Source organism: Thalassophryne amazonica, chromosome 2, assembly GCF_902500255.1.
Source record: "Thalassophryne amazonica chromosome 2, fThaAma1.1, whole genome shotgun sequence".
Lineage (NCBI taxonomy): Eukaryota > Metazoa > Chordata > Actinopteri > Batrachoidiformes > Batrachoididae > Thalassophryne > Thalassophryne amazonica.
The window spans coordinates 72,919,730-72,934,320 of NC_047104.1; the positions used below are offsets into that span (position 1 = coordinate 72,919,730).

Consider the following 14,591-nt stretch of genomic DNA (forward strand, 5'->3'; position numbering starts at 1 on the left):
GTTTTTCCATGTGGCTGACACCACACACTGTACAACTAAACCTGTCAGATCTATGATTTTTTTTTGTTTATCTCCACGCGTGTGGTCTCTCAGGTTTTGGAAACCTACAGATAATTTTAAAATCCTGCGATCTACAACACTGTGATATAACCAGTCACCAGTAGATGGCAGCGTTCTATGCATTTTGACATCGGTTATATCATACGGCCTGAATCACAATTTAACAGACTTTTCGGCTTTTGGAGAATTTTTACATAAAACAAACACAATAACAACGTCTATAAACCCAGAGAATATATTCACGAGAGTTTTAAGTACAATATACAAAGAGTTTAAGTCTGTGGAGCCTGATTAGAGCATCTCAAATGCATTTCTTCTGTCGTGAAGAAGAAATGCATCAATCATGTCCACACTAAAACCTTCAAAATTAGTGCATTACTTTAAAACTAACACATATATCTGATATTTTCACTTCATAAAACTTCAGACATGACGTTAATTTAAATAACTTGTCCGAAATTAGTTTGGCTAAAATTTTAACCATACGTTAAAACTGTATGCCTCTGGGTGACTTGGGTGCTTTTGCCAGCATATTAGTATGGGGTCAAAAATAATGAGCTTTTTTCTTTTCTATGACCAGTTCTCCTTTCCCTGCAGAGAATAGAGTGGTTTATTTTAGAACGAACTCTTCTCTGCTTGTAGAGGACAGCACTGTGCATCTACTACAAAAAGCTACATCTGCAAAAATGTTAGCGGTCTAAAAATTATCGGACCAAAACGTATTGGAAGATAATTGGTCTGATGAAGGTTTTCAAAGTTATTTGAAAAGATAATCCAGTATTGAAAACATTATCTTTGATAATTAGCGGATTAGTGGAACTGTGCCCACCACTGGGTACAGAGGAAGAAAAATTAGGACTGAGTCTCTAATGTGCCCTCTGGCAAAAAGTAGTTGAAATTTACCATCATTGAAAAAAATTATTTTCCTTTATTTATTATTATTTCTATATATTATGCTTAGGCCCAATGTCCATATAGCATCTTTTTTTTCTGGGCACCAGTGGGTTTTTTTTTTTTTCTCCTTCAAGTCCTCTAAATGAGAACGGAGCATATGTGTCTGCATGCAGTCCAATTGTTTTTTGTGTGGCCACTTCAAGGGGATTTAAGTTGAAAATCCCTGAACTTTTCATTAAGGCACTACAGCATCACTGCAGCGCTTTTTCAAGCAACCTGGGGGGTTTATTTTTGCTGTTTCTGTCTACCATCAGCAGATTTCTCACTCAAAATCTAACACAATAGAGACAAAAAAACTCATCTATGATGGCATATTAGACCATCGCTATGTTCCTGCTGAGGGTGAGTACTTTTTTATTGCTGTGTATTATAAGATAGTCACTAGCTGTTTATTGTTGTGATACAAAATAAATTTCATGCACAGGCTTTTTCTTTGTATTCCACTGAAATTGCTGGAATGGCTGGGATGAAGTGTTTCTACGCGGTCTCCCAGCATTTTTCTGCAAGAGAAAAAATGCTATATGGATACTGGGCTTTACTGTTTACTTTGTCTCTTAGTCTCCCTTTTGTTTCACTGTCACTGTCAATCAGACTACAAAATGAAGGTGATGGATAAAGAACAGCAGCTGTTGTTTAGATCAATCAGCCCATAAACATAAACAGCTTAAAAATGATTACTGCCCTCGTCTTTAATCCAGCCTTCATTTCATAATTTTTCCCTTCCAGAATCTGTGTAAATCTCTCTCATTCACTCATCCTTACTTGTACGGGATGTGTTTGCTCCCATTAACGAGAGCCAGGATAACGTTTCCGAGGGCAGACAGTGAAAGGCACAGAGGGGTGGAGTTGGGTGAAGGGTTGTCCCGGCTCTTCCCTCCTCCTCCTCCAAGTACTTTGACATCACAGCTGCCCAGATCCAAGAGATGGAGGCGACTGCGACCTCCAGATACTATCAAGGAGATACAATTAATGAGATCAGATTAGGAATGAAGGAGGGAAAGATGAAAAACAAAGTTATTACAAACACAAACTATTTTAGTTCAGAATATGAGAACAAAAAAATGTTGTTACTGTAACCATTTATTTCAAATATGTAATTATTTCCACTATGAAATATTAAAAACAAAGTTTCTGTTCCTAAAGATACGTATATCAGTTGTTTCTGGTTTTGCTTTTAGTTTCTTGAAGGGGCTCAAATCTTTGCTGACAACTTACTGTATATAACTGGTAATACAATTATATTTCCAGATAATATTTACCGTGCGACCAAACAAACTGACCAAAGCTCATTTCTAAGGCAGAAGCAGGATTGATATAAACTGGGATATTCAAAAAACTACAACAAGCTGGCTGTAGGTTTTTATTTTTTATTTTTATCTGCATTATTTCATTATCATTTTGAGCATAGGTTGAATTTGTCAATTATGGGATGTTTTTTTCCTGTTCACATGTACAGATTTACTTCTTCAACTAATTCCCCCCCCCCAAAAAAAAAATCTTACACACAAAGCAGTCATCAGGGGCTTTTCAGTATGAACATTAATGCAATAAATGTACATTAATTATTGTTTCAAGAGCAGCAATTATTTGTTGGCCTGCTGCACACTGCATATTGTTCTTATTGGGTATACAGTAGTGATATGAGTAAAGTACTGGTATGGGTGGTAAAGCAGCAGCGGCACTTACTGCCTCCTTTGTTTGTCTTCTCCATGCGATACTGGTAAATGTGTAATGTAAAAAGCATGTGTGAGTTCCTGTGTTCTTCCTCGGTGGTGTTGGCACGCTGGCTGCTGTGGCGAGCTGCTATGGCTGCATCCAAAAACCAGGCTGCTTTCTCTGCCGTTGGAGCACGCAGTTCAGACTGGTTCTGGAGCTGGAAAATGAGTGGGAGGAAACAAATGGCATGAAAATCCATTTCTATTTTTCACATGATAATTCCACAGCAGTGAGGAGCCAGAGGACTGACAGAAGGAAAGACAAGCGGCGTCAGCATGCACAGCCGTGACTGACATACTCAAGTAACGCAGCTCTGCCTCGCCTTCAGGTACGAGAGGTTGACAGAGGAAGACACTGTGTTTGTCTGTGCATGCACATAACGGAGAGTCTAATGTATGTGTGCAGAGCTGCACAGTGTCATTACTGATGAGATTATGTCAGATTAGTGGATTACACAGATATGCTTGTGTTAAATCATCAAATCCCATAAACATATCATCACACTTGCACAAAGACAAGCTCAAACTGTCACTCAAGTATATGAGAGACTGTGCGAGCCACAATTCACATACAATTGTATGCAAAAGTTTTGGCACCCCTGATGATTTTCATAATTTTCCTTTATAAATTATTGGTTGTTTGGATCAGCAATTTCAGTTAAATATATCATATAGGAGATGAACACACTGATATTTGAGAAGTGAAATTAAGTTTCTAGTATTTACAGAAAGTGGGCAATAATTATTTAAACAAAATTGGGCAGGTGCATAAATTTGGGCACCCTTGTCATTTTATTGATTTGAATACATTTAGCACTAATTATTGGAACACAAAATTGATTTGGTAAGCTCACTGACCCTTGACCTCCTTACACAGGTGAATCCAATCATAAGAAAGGGCATTTAAGGTGGCCTTTTGTAAATGTTTCCCCTCTTTGCCTTTCTTCTAATGAGTGGCAACATGGGAGCCTCTAAACAACTCTCAAATGACCTGAAAACATAGAATGGTCAACATCATGGTTTAGGGGAAGGATACAAAAAGCTATCTCAGAGATTTCAGCTATCAGTTTCCACTGTGAGGAACATAATGAGGAACTGGAAGACCACAGACACAGTACTAGTTATGCCCGAAGTGGCAGGCCAAGAAAAAACTCAGATAAGCTGAAGCAAAGGATGGTGAGAACAGTCATAGTCAACCCACAGACCTGCTCCAAAGACCTACAACATGATGTTGCTGCAGATAGTGTCTCTGTGCATCATTCAAGTATACAGCGCACTTTGCACAAGGAGATGCTGTAATGCAGAGGAAGGCTGTTCTGTGTACACACCACAAACAGAGTCGCTTGAGGTATGTTAAAGCACATTTGGACAAGCCAGCTTAATTTTGGAATAAGGTGCTGTGGAATGATGAAACTAAAATTGAGTTATTTGGGCATAACAAGGGGCGGTATGCATGGCTGAAAAAGAACACAACATTCCAACAAAAACACTTGCTACCTAAAGTAAAATTTGGAGGTGGATCCATCATGCTGTGGGGCTGTGTGGCCAGTGCAGGTACTGGAAATCTTGTTAAAGTTGAGGGTCACATGGATTCCAGTCAATATCAACAGATTCCACAGAACAATGTTCATGAATCAGTGACAAAGTTGAAGTTGCACCAGGGCTGGAACTTTCAACAACACAATGACCCTAAACACTGCTCAAAATCTACTAAGGCATTAATGCAGAGGAACAAGTACAATGTTCTGAAATGGACATCTCAGTCCCCAGACTTGAATATTATTGAAAATCTGGGGTGTGATTTTAAGCGGGCTGTTCATGCTCAGAAACCAACAAACCTGAGATGTTTTGTAAAGAAGAATAGTCCAAAATACCTTCAACCAGAATCCAGAGTCTCACTGGAAGCTATAGTAAGCATTTAGAGGCTGTTATTTCTGCAAAAGGAGGATCTACACTCAACAAAAATATAAACGCAACACTTTTGGTTTTGCTCCCATTTTGTATGAGATGAACTCAAAGATCTAAAACTTTTTCCACATACACAATATCACCATTTCCCTCAAATATTGTTCACAAACCAGTCAAAATCTGTGATAGTGAGCACTTCTCCTTTGCTGAGATAATCCATCCCACCTCACAGGTGTGCCATACCAAGATGCTGATTAGACACCATGATTAGTGCACAGGTGTGCCTTAGACTGCCCACAATAAAAGGCCACTCTGAAAGGTGCAGTTTTATCACACAGCACAATGCCACAGATGTCGCAAGATTTGAGGGAGCATGCAATTGGCATGCTGACAGCAGGAATGTCAACCAGAGCTGTTGCTCATGTATTGAATGTTCATGTCTCTACCATAAGCCGTCTCCAAAGGTGTTTCAGAGAATTTGGCAGTACATCCAACCAGCCTCACAACCGCAGACCACGTGTAACCACACCAGGCCAGGACCTCCACATCCAGCATGTTCACCTCCAAGATCGTCTGAGACCAGCCACTCGGACAGCTGCTGAAACAATCGGTTTGCATAACCAAAGAATTTCTGCACAAACTGTCAGAAACCATCTCAGGGAAGCTCATCTGCATGCTGGTTGTCCTCATCGGGGTCTCGACCTGACTCCAGTTCGTCGTCGTAACCGACTTGAGTGGGCAAATGCTGACATTCGCTGGCATTTGGCACGTTGGAGAGGTGTTCTCTTCACGGATGATGCGAAGGAGATGTGTTGCACTGCATGAGGCAAATGGTGGTCACACCAGATACTGACTGGTATCCCCCCCAATAAAACAAAACTGCACCTTTCAGAGTGGCCTTTTATTGTGGGCAGTCTAAGGCACACCTGTGCACTAATCATGGTGTCTAATCAGCATCTTAGTATGGCACACCTGTGAGGTGGGATGGATTATCTCAGCAAAGGAGAAGTGCTCACTATCACAGATTTCGACTGGTTTGTGAACAATATTTGAGGGAAATGGTGATATTGTGTATGTGGAAAAAGTGTTAGATCTTTGAGTTCATCTCATACAAAATGGGAGCAAAACCAAAAGTGTTGCATTTATATTTTTGTTGAGTATACTAAATATTGATGTATTTTTTCTGTTGGGGTGCCCAAATTTATGCACCAACTTAATTTTACTTCTCAAATATCACTGTTTTTGTGCTATGATATATTTAACTGAAATTGCTGATCCAAACAACCAATGATTTATAAAGGAAAACCATGGAAATCATCAGGGGTTCCCAAATGTTTGCATACAACTGTACATATATTTCCACTCTCTGTTGTAGGTATGAATGAGATGTAGAATACATTCATATGTGAGTGAAAATACACATGTGGGTGAAAATATATGCATGTGTGAGATAAAAGAGTGAAAATAAATGTCTGTATGAATGTGTGTGTCTCACACTTGAACCTCCACTCCTCACTCACTTCCTGTGACTTCAACACCTTTTCTAAATACCTCCACCTAGAAACTATTTCAGTGAACAGTGAATGTTACTAAAAGTGTTTTAATTGCATGGAAACACTTTTTCATGTGAGGTTTGCTTACTGAAGTGTTAAAATGTCGGTATAAGCACTGTGACTTTGTGACTAATAACAGTCAATGACAAACAACAGAGATGTGCCCGAGGCTACAGACAGAGGAGCACCGCATACTGATGGCAGGCCCGCGGCGGTGTGCGTACCTGCATGCCACAGATAGGGTCTTCACACAGATAGACTCCAGGTGATTGTCCGTCCTGCAAACTGCCTGTTGCTACTTCAGACAGCAAATCCTTCAGATTTTCCTCTTTGCCCCAAACCTGCTCAAACACAGAGAACACAGCTCAAGCATCAGTCACTAAGGAGAGCGGCTGCCATAAAATGTCTGGAACAATGCATTTGTGATATTGAGGAAAGTTTAAGTAACTTTACATAATGCACCCCCCCGCTCTGGTCAAAACTGTGCCATTATGTAGTAATGTGGACCCACTGAACAACGCCACATGTTACATGCTGTTTAATGAACTAATTATAGGGCTGAGTGACAGGTCATAGCCGGGGGACACAGACAGCACACCTGCACAGAAACGAACACACTGTGGTGGCATCACACTCACCTCCACTGCAGACACACGCACAGAGAAGCGCGCTCCTGTTTTCTCCTTCCTCTCATTGATGAGTTTAAACAACCAGGAGATGGCACAGGGGATAATACCCAGAGTCTGAAGAGAGTCATCACGGCCGATCATGGTGTAGGACTTCCCTGAAATTTGTCAGACACAAACAGAAAGACCGAGAAGGAAAAGGGTGAGCAGAAACGATGTCACCGAAACGACTCCACAAATACAAAGATGCTTACATGAAATGAACGAGTCTGAACGTGTGTGTGTGTGTGTGCGCACATGCATGCACGGGGAGGCTTGTTCCTTGTTAAACACATCTCAAATAATTAGTCACACGTTGAAAACATGTTGAAGACATGATTGTCTTCCCTGTCGTACAAGATTTTGGTTTTCTGTTAGAAAGCCAAGAAACCCATCAGCATATTAACAGTTAAATTAATTGTTAAATTAGTTAAAATGATTCCAATTAAATTGATATGAGAAATTTATGCCACCCTTTTCATTCTGAATGACATTTTGTTTGGACGCAGCCATTTCATTCCAACTGATGTTATTAGATGAGGCGTTTCTGTTCTTCCATCCATCCATCCATCCATTTTTGTATACCCCCTTACTCCAATTAAAGATCACAGGGGGCTGGAGCCTATCCCAGTAGACATAGGGACTGAGGCAGGGTACACCCTGGACAGGATGCCAGTCTGTCGCAGGACCACATATAGACACACAAACACATTCACACCCGCACGCACACCTACGGACAATTTAAAGTTTCCAATCCACCTAACATGCGTGCCTTTGGATGTGGGAGGAAGCTGGAGCACCCAGAGGGAACCCACACAAACACTGGGAGAACATGCAAACTCCACACAGAAAGGCCCCAGTTGGGAAGTGATCCCACAACCTTCTTGTTGTGAGGCAACACTGCTAACCACTAATCCACTGTGCTGCTGTGTTTCTGTTCAGATTCAGAGAATACTGCTGACATCACTGAGCGTGATCAGCACAGTGCAGAGCTTCAGACTCACACACACACATCAGCACCATGGACAGCGACGGGTCCTCAAAGGAGGACAAACCGTTCACTCTGCGAGAACATGTGCAACTAGAAACTAACAATCAGGAAATATTTAAGGTTTTGGGAGGATGTATTTCTGGTCAGCTCAGCTGAGTCTGCCAAAAGACGTGTTGTAAGTGGTGTGTGTGTGTGTGTGTGTGTGTGTGTGTGTGTGTGTGTGTGTGTGTGTGTGTGTGTGTGTGTGTGTGTGTGTGAGAGAGAGAGTGGGTCTGCAGTGAAACAACAGTGCGAAATTAGAAGTATTTTCTAATTTCAGTGAGCTCCACTTATCATTCCAAGGTAAAACTGGATCTGAACCACAACTGGATTATTAGACATAAAAAATTAAAAGGAGACATCAGGGACATGTTTTACAAATACTGTCTGACAGCTGTACTATCTAATCATCTGCAGACTTTGAGTGATATTTCCTCCCTGTAAAGGATTTGTCACATTCCTCTAAAAATAAATAATTAAAAACCAGAACAAAACAATGTAATTATAGCACTAAAGGCATGTTTGCTATTCTCATCCACATATTTGCAAAGCTGGATTTGCAGCTCTGACTGTCACCACAACAGACTGAATGAAAGACAACCCACCTGTCATTCACATAAATCCTCCCAAGACCAACGTACCTGTGGAAAGCAGGCTCATAGGTCACACTCAGTACCACTTCATGATTTTACTTTCCAAGCGGATTTTTCCAGTTTTCCATTGTACCAAGATGGCGCCCTCTGTGGCAGACGTCTTTGTCCACTCCTTGTTGTGAAAGTGTAGTGACACGGACCCACAACAGGGGGCGCAAATGAGCGGTCAATAGATGAGCCAAAAAGTAACAATTTAATGTTGTGAAGGTGCACAACGAATACACAGACAATCTCAGAATATGATAACAGTCAATCCACAAAGGTGACGTGTGGGCAGGCTCGAGGATAGAAGATGTCTGTCCTGAGAAGAGCCGGAACCACACGATTTCCGCCGCCACCGAACCTTGTGAATACTGGAGCCGCCAAGTCCCGAATTCCCAGGTGATCACCGTCCCCGACTGTCGGATCTGGTACTGCCGGCGAAGAACAAAGACAGTCAAGTGTGGGTGTGTGTACACCCCGTAACAACAACGGTGGGAATGCCACCTCCACCTCTCACTCAATATTCTGATGAGTATGCAGTGATCCCTCAGAGGAAAAGAGTGCCGTCCTGCACTCACTCAGCTTCCACAAAACAAGGGACCGGTACGCCTGCAAACACTCACAATATACAGATTATAAGGTAAACACAAATGGCTGAGGATATTACCTCCATAGAAGTACGATATCTCGGCGATGAGGTGGAGATGACGTCTGGGTTTTATGGAGTGAGATGATGAAGAATGAGTGACAGCTGACAGGAAATAATGAGTGACAGCTGTCACTCCCGGCTGTGTCCGTGGCGGCAGCGCCCTCTCGTGCCTGAAGCCCGCACTTCAGGCAGGGCGCCCTCTGGTGGTGGGCCAGCAGTACCTCCTCTTCTGGCGGCCCACACAACACTCCTCTTGGGAACGCTCCCTATTAATGTTTGTTTTTTTATCATCACAACTCTTGCACTCCAAGTTATCAGCGCATGCAGAACCTCTGATAGAATGACTTTATTGGGGATCAGAGGCAAAATCTGGAACGGTCTTTTAGCCAACCAGACTGTATCATCTACCTCACTACACCTGGAGCAGTGCTAGCTTCACCCACACCTACTGGGTAACCTCGCCACCCGGCAAGGCATCAGAAGCAGAGGATGGAAAAGAGAGGGGGACTGCATACAAGGCTAAATGCCCGAGCAACGAGGCCACCTCTGCTCAGCCTGTTACTGGCAAATGTATGTCCTATAATGTACAAGATGGATGAGATCTGGACCAGCATCTCAATTCACAGGGAGTAGACACTGTTGCATTTTAATTCCCCTCGAAATATGGCTAATTGAGCATGTCCCGGACATTGTTGTTTTACTGCAGACCCACTGACTGAACAGCTGAGCCCGGCAAACACTCCTCCTCTTTTTTTTGCCGGGCGCACAAAGGAGGAATCGTATGCCACTCGTGAAAAATCTGAGCCGCCTCAAACACCTGGTACAGCATTCGCCACAACCAGTCAGGCACAGCACATGCACTCTACATTCGCATACCACTTGTGGTGGAAACCCATTGGAACGGCCGGCAAGATGAGGTTGCTCTGCCATCTGATCGTGTTCGTAGCATTTGCACAGCATGCTGAACGCAGGGTTGACATACCGTGCCGTGGCCAAGGAGCTGAACAGAATCATTGGCCATGTCGAACCGTGGCCGAATGGCGTGATTGAGGCAGCCATCACACCTGTGACCAAATGTCGGCGAATCCCAGATGAATGGCCATTCGACTTACTCTCGGCCGGAGTTGGCCAAAGTCCACGTGCCATCCACGAACATCCAACACCACTTGTGGGGCACTTAGAAAAGGCTGGGGCTTTTCACGCAGCCGACACAAGAGTAGAGTGCAGGCGACCACTTTCGAGCTGGCTGTGCGAATGGCCCCACATTTTCTAAGTGCCCCAGGAGTGTGCCATTATCAAGCAACATACAGCAACATACAAATGGTATGCATCCAACACACCATGATCCAACATTGTCAGGTGTGGCTGAGGTCGTCATAGCTGTCTAGCGTAGCGCACGTCTGAATGGCTGTAATATCCAGCTGGAACAGCTGACCGCTGTGTACTCGCAACACAGCTGGAGAACACATATCGTGCCATGAACAACACTTCACGCAATGCACATGTGTGGGTGGGCTTTCATGCTCTCATGTCATGCTGATAATTACATACAGACAAGATCACATTGGGACCGGCCAGCCACGTCTGAATGTGCACAGCACGGTGTGAACTCTGTTATCAGCCAGCCACCCAGGCTAATGTCATTTCCACCACGTAAATTGTACTCCACATGACAGACAGAGTGGAAAATAAATACAACATGGGGAAAGGCGTGAACTCATTCATATGTGATCATGTTGCTCATCCTGCTGTGGTCAGTTCCAGCTGACAGTGGCTCAGTGCACACGAAGTGTTAAATTAAAAACACAGAGAACAGGATAATTAAATAAATACATACAACAATAACTACAAACATAATTACATAACAAATACATAAAATAATCACAGAACAAAGGAACAGAGAGTGAGACTTTTTTCTTTGAGCTGAGTTGGTTGGCAGAGGTAGGCGTGTCTGCGGCTGTAGCAGCTGTTGAGAACTGCGTCCTTGCAAGTCACAGCTGGAGAACACATATCGTGCCATGAAGGATATCACCTGAGGTGCGTGCAAGGACATGCTGTCCTCACAGGGAAATACATAAGAACACACATCGCCTTTGCAACGAGCAGCAGCGACTGTGTCAGTGCGCACATCATCAGGCAGGCTGCCTCATGTGAAAAGATCTGTCTGATCATGTGAACGCTCAGCTGGCGATCTGAATGCCACGTCCACCACATGAGCTATGGTCCACATGACCCAGTGTCGCAGACCGAACGGTCCACCCTAAAAATTAGTCCGCCTTGCCTCCACTACACATGCGCCATTTCGGAGCTCAGCAGCTCATCTGAGATGGATTATCTTCACCGAAAGCGATCAAATGGATTAATGGGATTATTAACCATCAGATGACAAGGGAAAACCTCTTTAATTATTCTAAAGTCAGTTTTAAGCAGAAACGAAGCCGTTTTAAGCAGAAATGAGGCGATAATCAGTGATGCTTTGAAATGACCGACGTGCAGTGAATGCATCAGCTAGCAGGTCATGTAACTGTGGCACTCTGATCACTTCCTCCATCTCTTTTATGATGAAATAATGCTGAATTTATGTGGAAATGATTGTTGTACAAAAGCTTCAGATATTTGTCGCAGAGATAGATGATGACTGGAGTGCAGTTTTAAGAAGAAACAAGGTGATAATCGGTGGACCGCGGCTGATGAGGCATGTTCAGTGAAAGCAGGGTGGACCAATTTTTAGGGGGGACCGTTCGGTCGGTGGTTTGGCGTGCCGCTCGCTGGACACACCGCGTCGGCTGAACACGCAGGGCCAGCTGGACACGCGGTGCTGGCAGACAGCGGTGGGCACAGCTAACCAAAAAGTTAGCTTCGATGACTGGTAATCAGCTAACTGAAAAGTTATCTTTTTTTAACGCTAAACCGATAAACTGTCTAAAAACTTATCCAAAGCTACAGATAACCGATAAGTTTCAATTTTGCCTCCCATACCTTCTGAGCTACTAAGAAGTTGATTTTGAGTTTAAACACTGCCAAAGCTTGTAATAGAACCAACGGCGATCACAAACCCAAACAGCAAATGAGTGCACACACCATGTCCACATTAAAACCTTCAAAATTAGTGCATTACGTTAAAACTAAAACATATATCTGATATTTTCACTTTATAAAACTTCAGACATGACATTAACAAAAAATATTGCATTAACCATTTAGGAATTACAGTATAATTATTATTTTGAATCCAAATCATATTATAGGTAAATTAATATTTGTTGGAGTTCATTTACATCAATTGTTAAGAAATATGAACATTATGGTACTATATGGTGCATCTATTTGGAGGAGCTAGCTGGGAATGCTGGTGTGGAAGCCACCAAGACATCCATGGCAACTCTGAAGGAGTTATTGTGTGGAGTGCAGCTTTCCCTGTTACAGTGTCATGGTTGAGTGGAACAGACAGTGGTGGGCACAGCTAACCAGAAAGTTAGCTTCGATAACTAGTAATCAGCTAACTGAAAAGTTATCTTTTTTAACACTAAACAGATAAACTGTCTAAAAACTTATCGGAAGCTATAGATAATCAACAACTTTCAATTTTGCCTCCCATACGCTCTCAGCTACTAAGAAGCTGATTTTGAGTTTAAACACCACCAAAGCTTCTAAAATAATCAAAGGCGATCACAAACCCAAACAGGCAATGAGCCAGCGCTTCTGTCTTTGTGCGCTCTGCCCCCTGCTGTAGGAAAGCATCATTTACCTTGACAGGATACAGTGGTAGAGGCAGAGGTCTTGAAATGGAAAGCAGGTTTGAATTATGGTTTTGCTTTATAAATAAAATTATTCCGGCTAGAATAACTACATTACTGTAAACTCTTAAAATGTACAAAGTGATATACAAGGTCTGTGAGAAAAGTATCCGACCTTTTTATTTTATGCAAAAAATATATGGATTTGATTCATATGTTTTTACGTCAGCCAAGCTTGAACCTTCGTACGCATGCATGAGTTTTTCCACACCTGTCGGTTGCGTCATTCGCCTGTGGGCAGGCTTTGAGTGAGCACTGGTCCACCCCTGTCGTTGTTGTTTCATTGCGAGGAAATGGCGGAATGATTTGGGCTTTTTTTCCATCAGAATTTTTTCAGAAACTGTTAGAGACAGGCAGCTGGAAACCATTCGAAAAATTTATGTGGCTTTCAGTGAAAATTTTACGGGCTTCACAGAGAATGAGTGTTACTACAGCTTTAAGGACTGCCCACAATGGCGCACGGCACGCCGCGCTCCGAGCCGCCATCGAGAGGCAGAAACCACCACATCATTTCTAAACGGATCGCTGTGTGGAGCCGGGACCGTCGTGTGCAATTTCTCTGGTTATCACAAGAGCTGGACATCAGCCATTTTCCGGCAGATTTCACTTTTAACAAGAGATTTTGTCATGGAAAGCCGCGCGGAGGCTTCGCGCGTCACGACCGATTCGCTGATGAAGCGAGACAAAGGAACACCTCCGTTTTGGAGAGTTAGAGGACAAGTTGGGACATGCCCAGCTCTCCACAATTTCTCTTATACTCACTCGACTGGTAAGCACTGAAAGCCGAGATAGGCATGTCCATATATTTTTTGCATAAAATAAAAAGGTCGGATACTTTTCTCACAGACCTCGTATAACACATATCTGTTAATTTTAAAATAATGCACTAATTCTGAAGATCTGAATAGTAACACACCAAAGGGATTATGGGTAAACTAAGCCTCCGCTCATACTGATTGGTTGATTCATTCATTCTATGTAAAAACCAACACAAGTGAATCAATGTAACATGTGTTGGTGTTTACAAATAAATGTACTTTTGTAAAATATGTCATTTTTCTCATTTGTATAAAAAAAGAAAGATTCTATCCGGTTAGGGAGACAAGGTTTCTTTCAATAACAAGAACTGTCAAAAATCTTTCTCGTGTGGTTGCTGTAGTTGTGTGGCGATAGGAATCGCTGTTTGAATGCTTGAATAACGATGTCAGTCACACAAAGAAATCAAATAATAGTGAAAACATGTTCGGTGCAGTGTCATAACGCATCAATCAGTCGCTCCGTGAGGCCGCGTCATAACATCTGATCGGTTAGCGGGTTGTTATAACAGATCAATCAGTCGCTCCATGAGGCGTCATAACATCAAGCCTGGTTCACATGGCAAGATAATTAGGCCGATATTGGACCCGATCTTCCCCTTCCGACAATCTTAAGGATGCCCCAACAATTGTGATGATGCTAAATATAATCTTATAAGATATTCCTGCTGTGTACAGATAATTTTAAAATCCTGTGGCCGACAACACTGTGATATAACTGGTCGCCAGTACACGGCAGTGTTGATGCTGGTTATATCACACAGCCTGAATCACAATTTAGCAGACTCTCGGCATTTTTACATAAAACAA

General features: G+C 42.6%; 1 protein-coding gene across 2 annotated transcripts in view; it reads right to left on the reverse strand.

Annotated features, from left to right (window-relative positions):
- The window catches only part of kif26ba (kinesin family member 26Ba), a 430,401-nt gene that overhangs the window by 74,937 nt on the left and 340,873 nt on the right, over positions 1 to 14,591 (reverse strand). For both annotated transcript variants that reach the window (XM_034187958.1, XM_034187951.1), the window contains exons 8-11: positions 6,829 to 6,974; positions 6,415 to 6,531; positions 2,701 to 2,887; positions 1,777 to 1,963 (exon numbers count right to left, since the gene is read on the reverse strand). In XM_034187958.1, the coding sequence (XP_034043849.1) occupies positions 1,777 to 1,963; positions 2,701 to 2,887; positions 6,415 to 6,531; positions 6,829 to 6,974 (637 nt within the window). The remainder of the gene's footprint in view (positions 1 to 1,776; positions 1,964 to 2,700; positions 2,888 to 6,414; positions 6,532 to 6,828; positions 6,975 to 14,591) is intronic.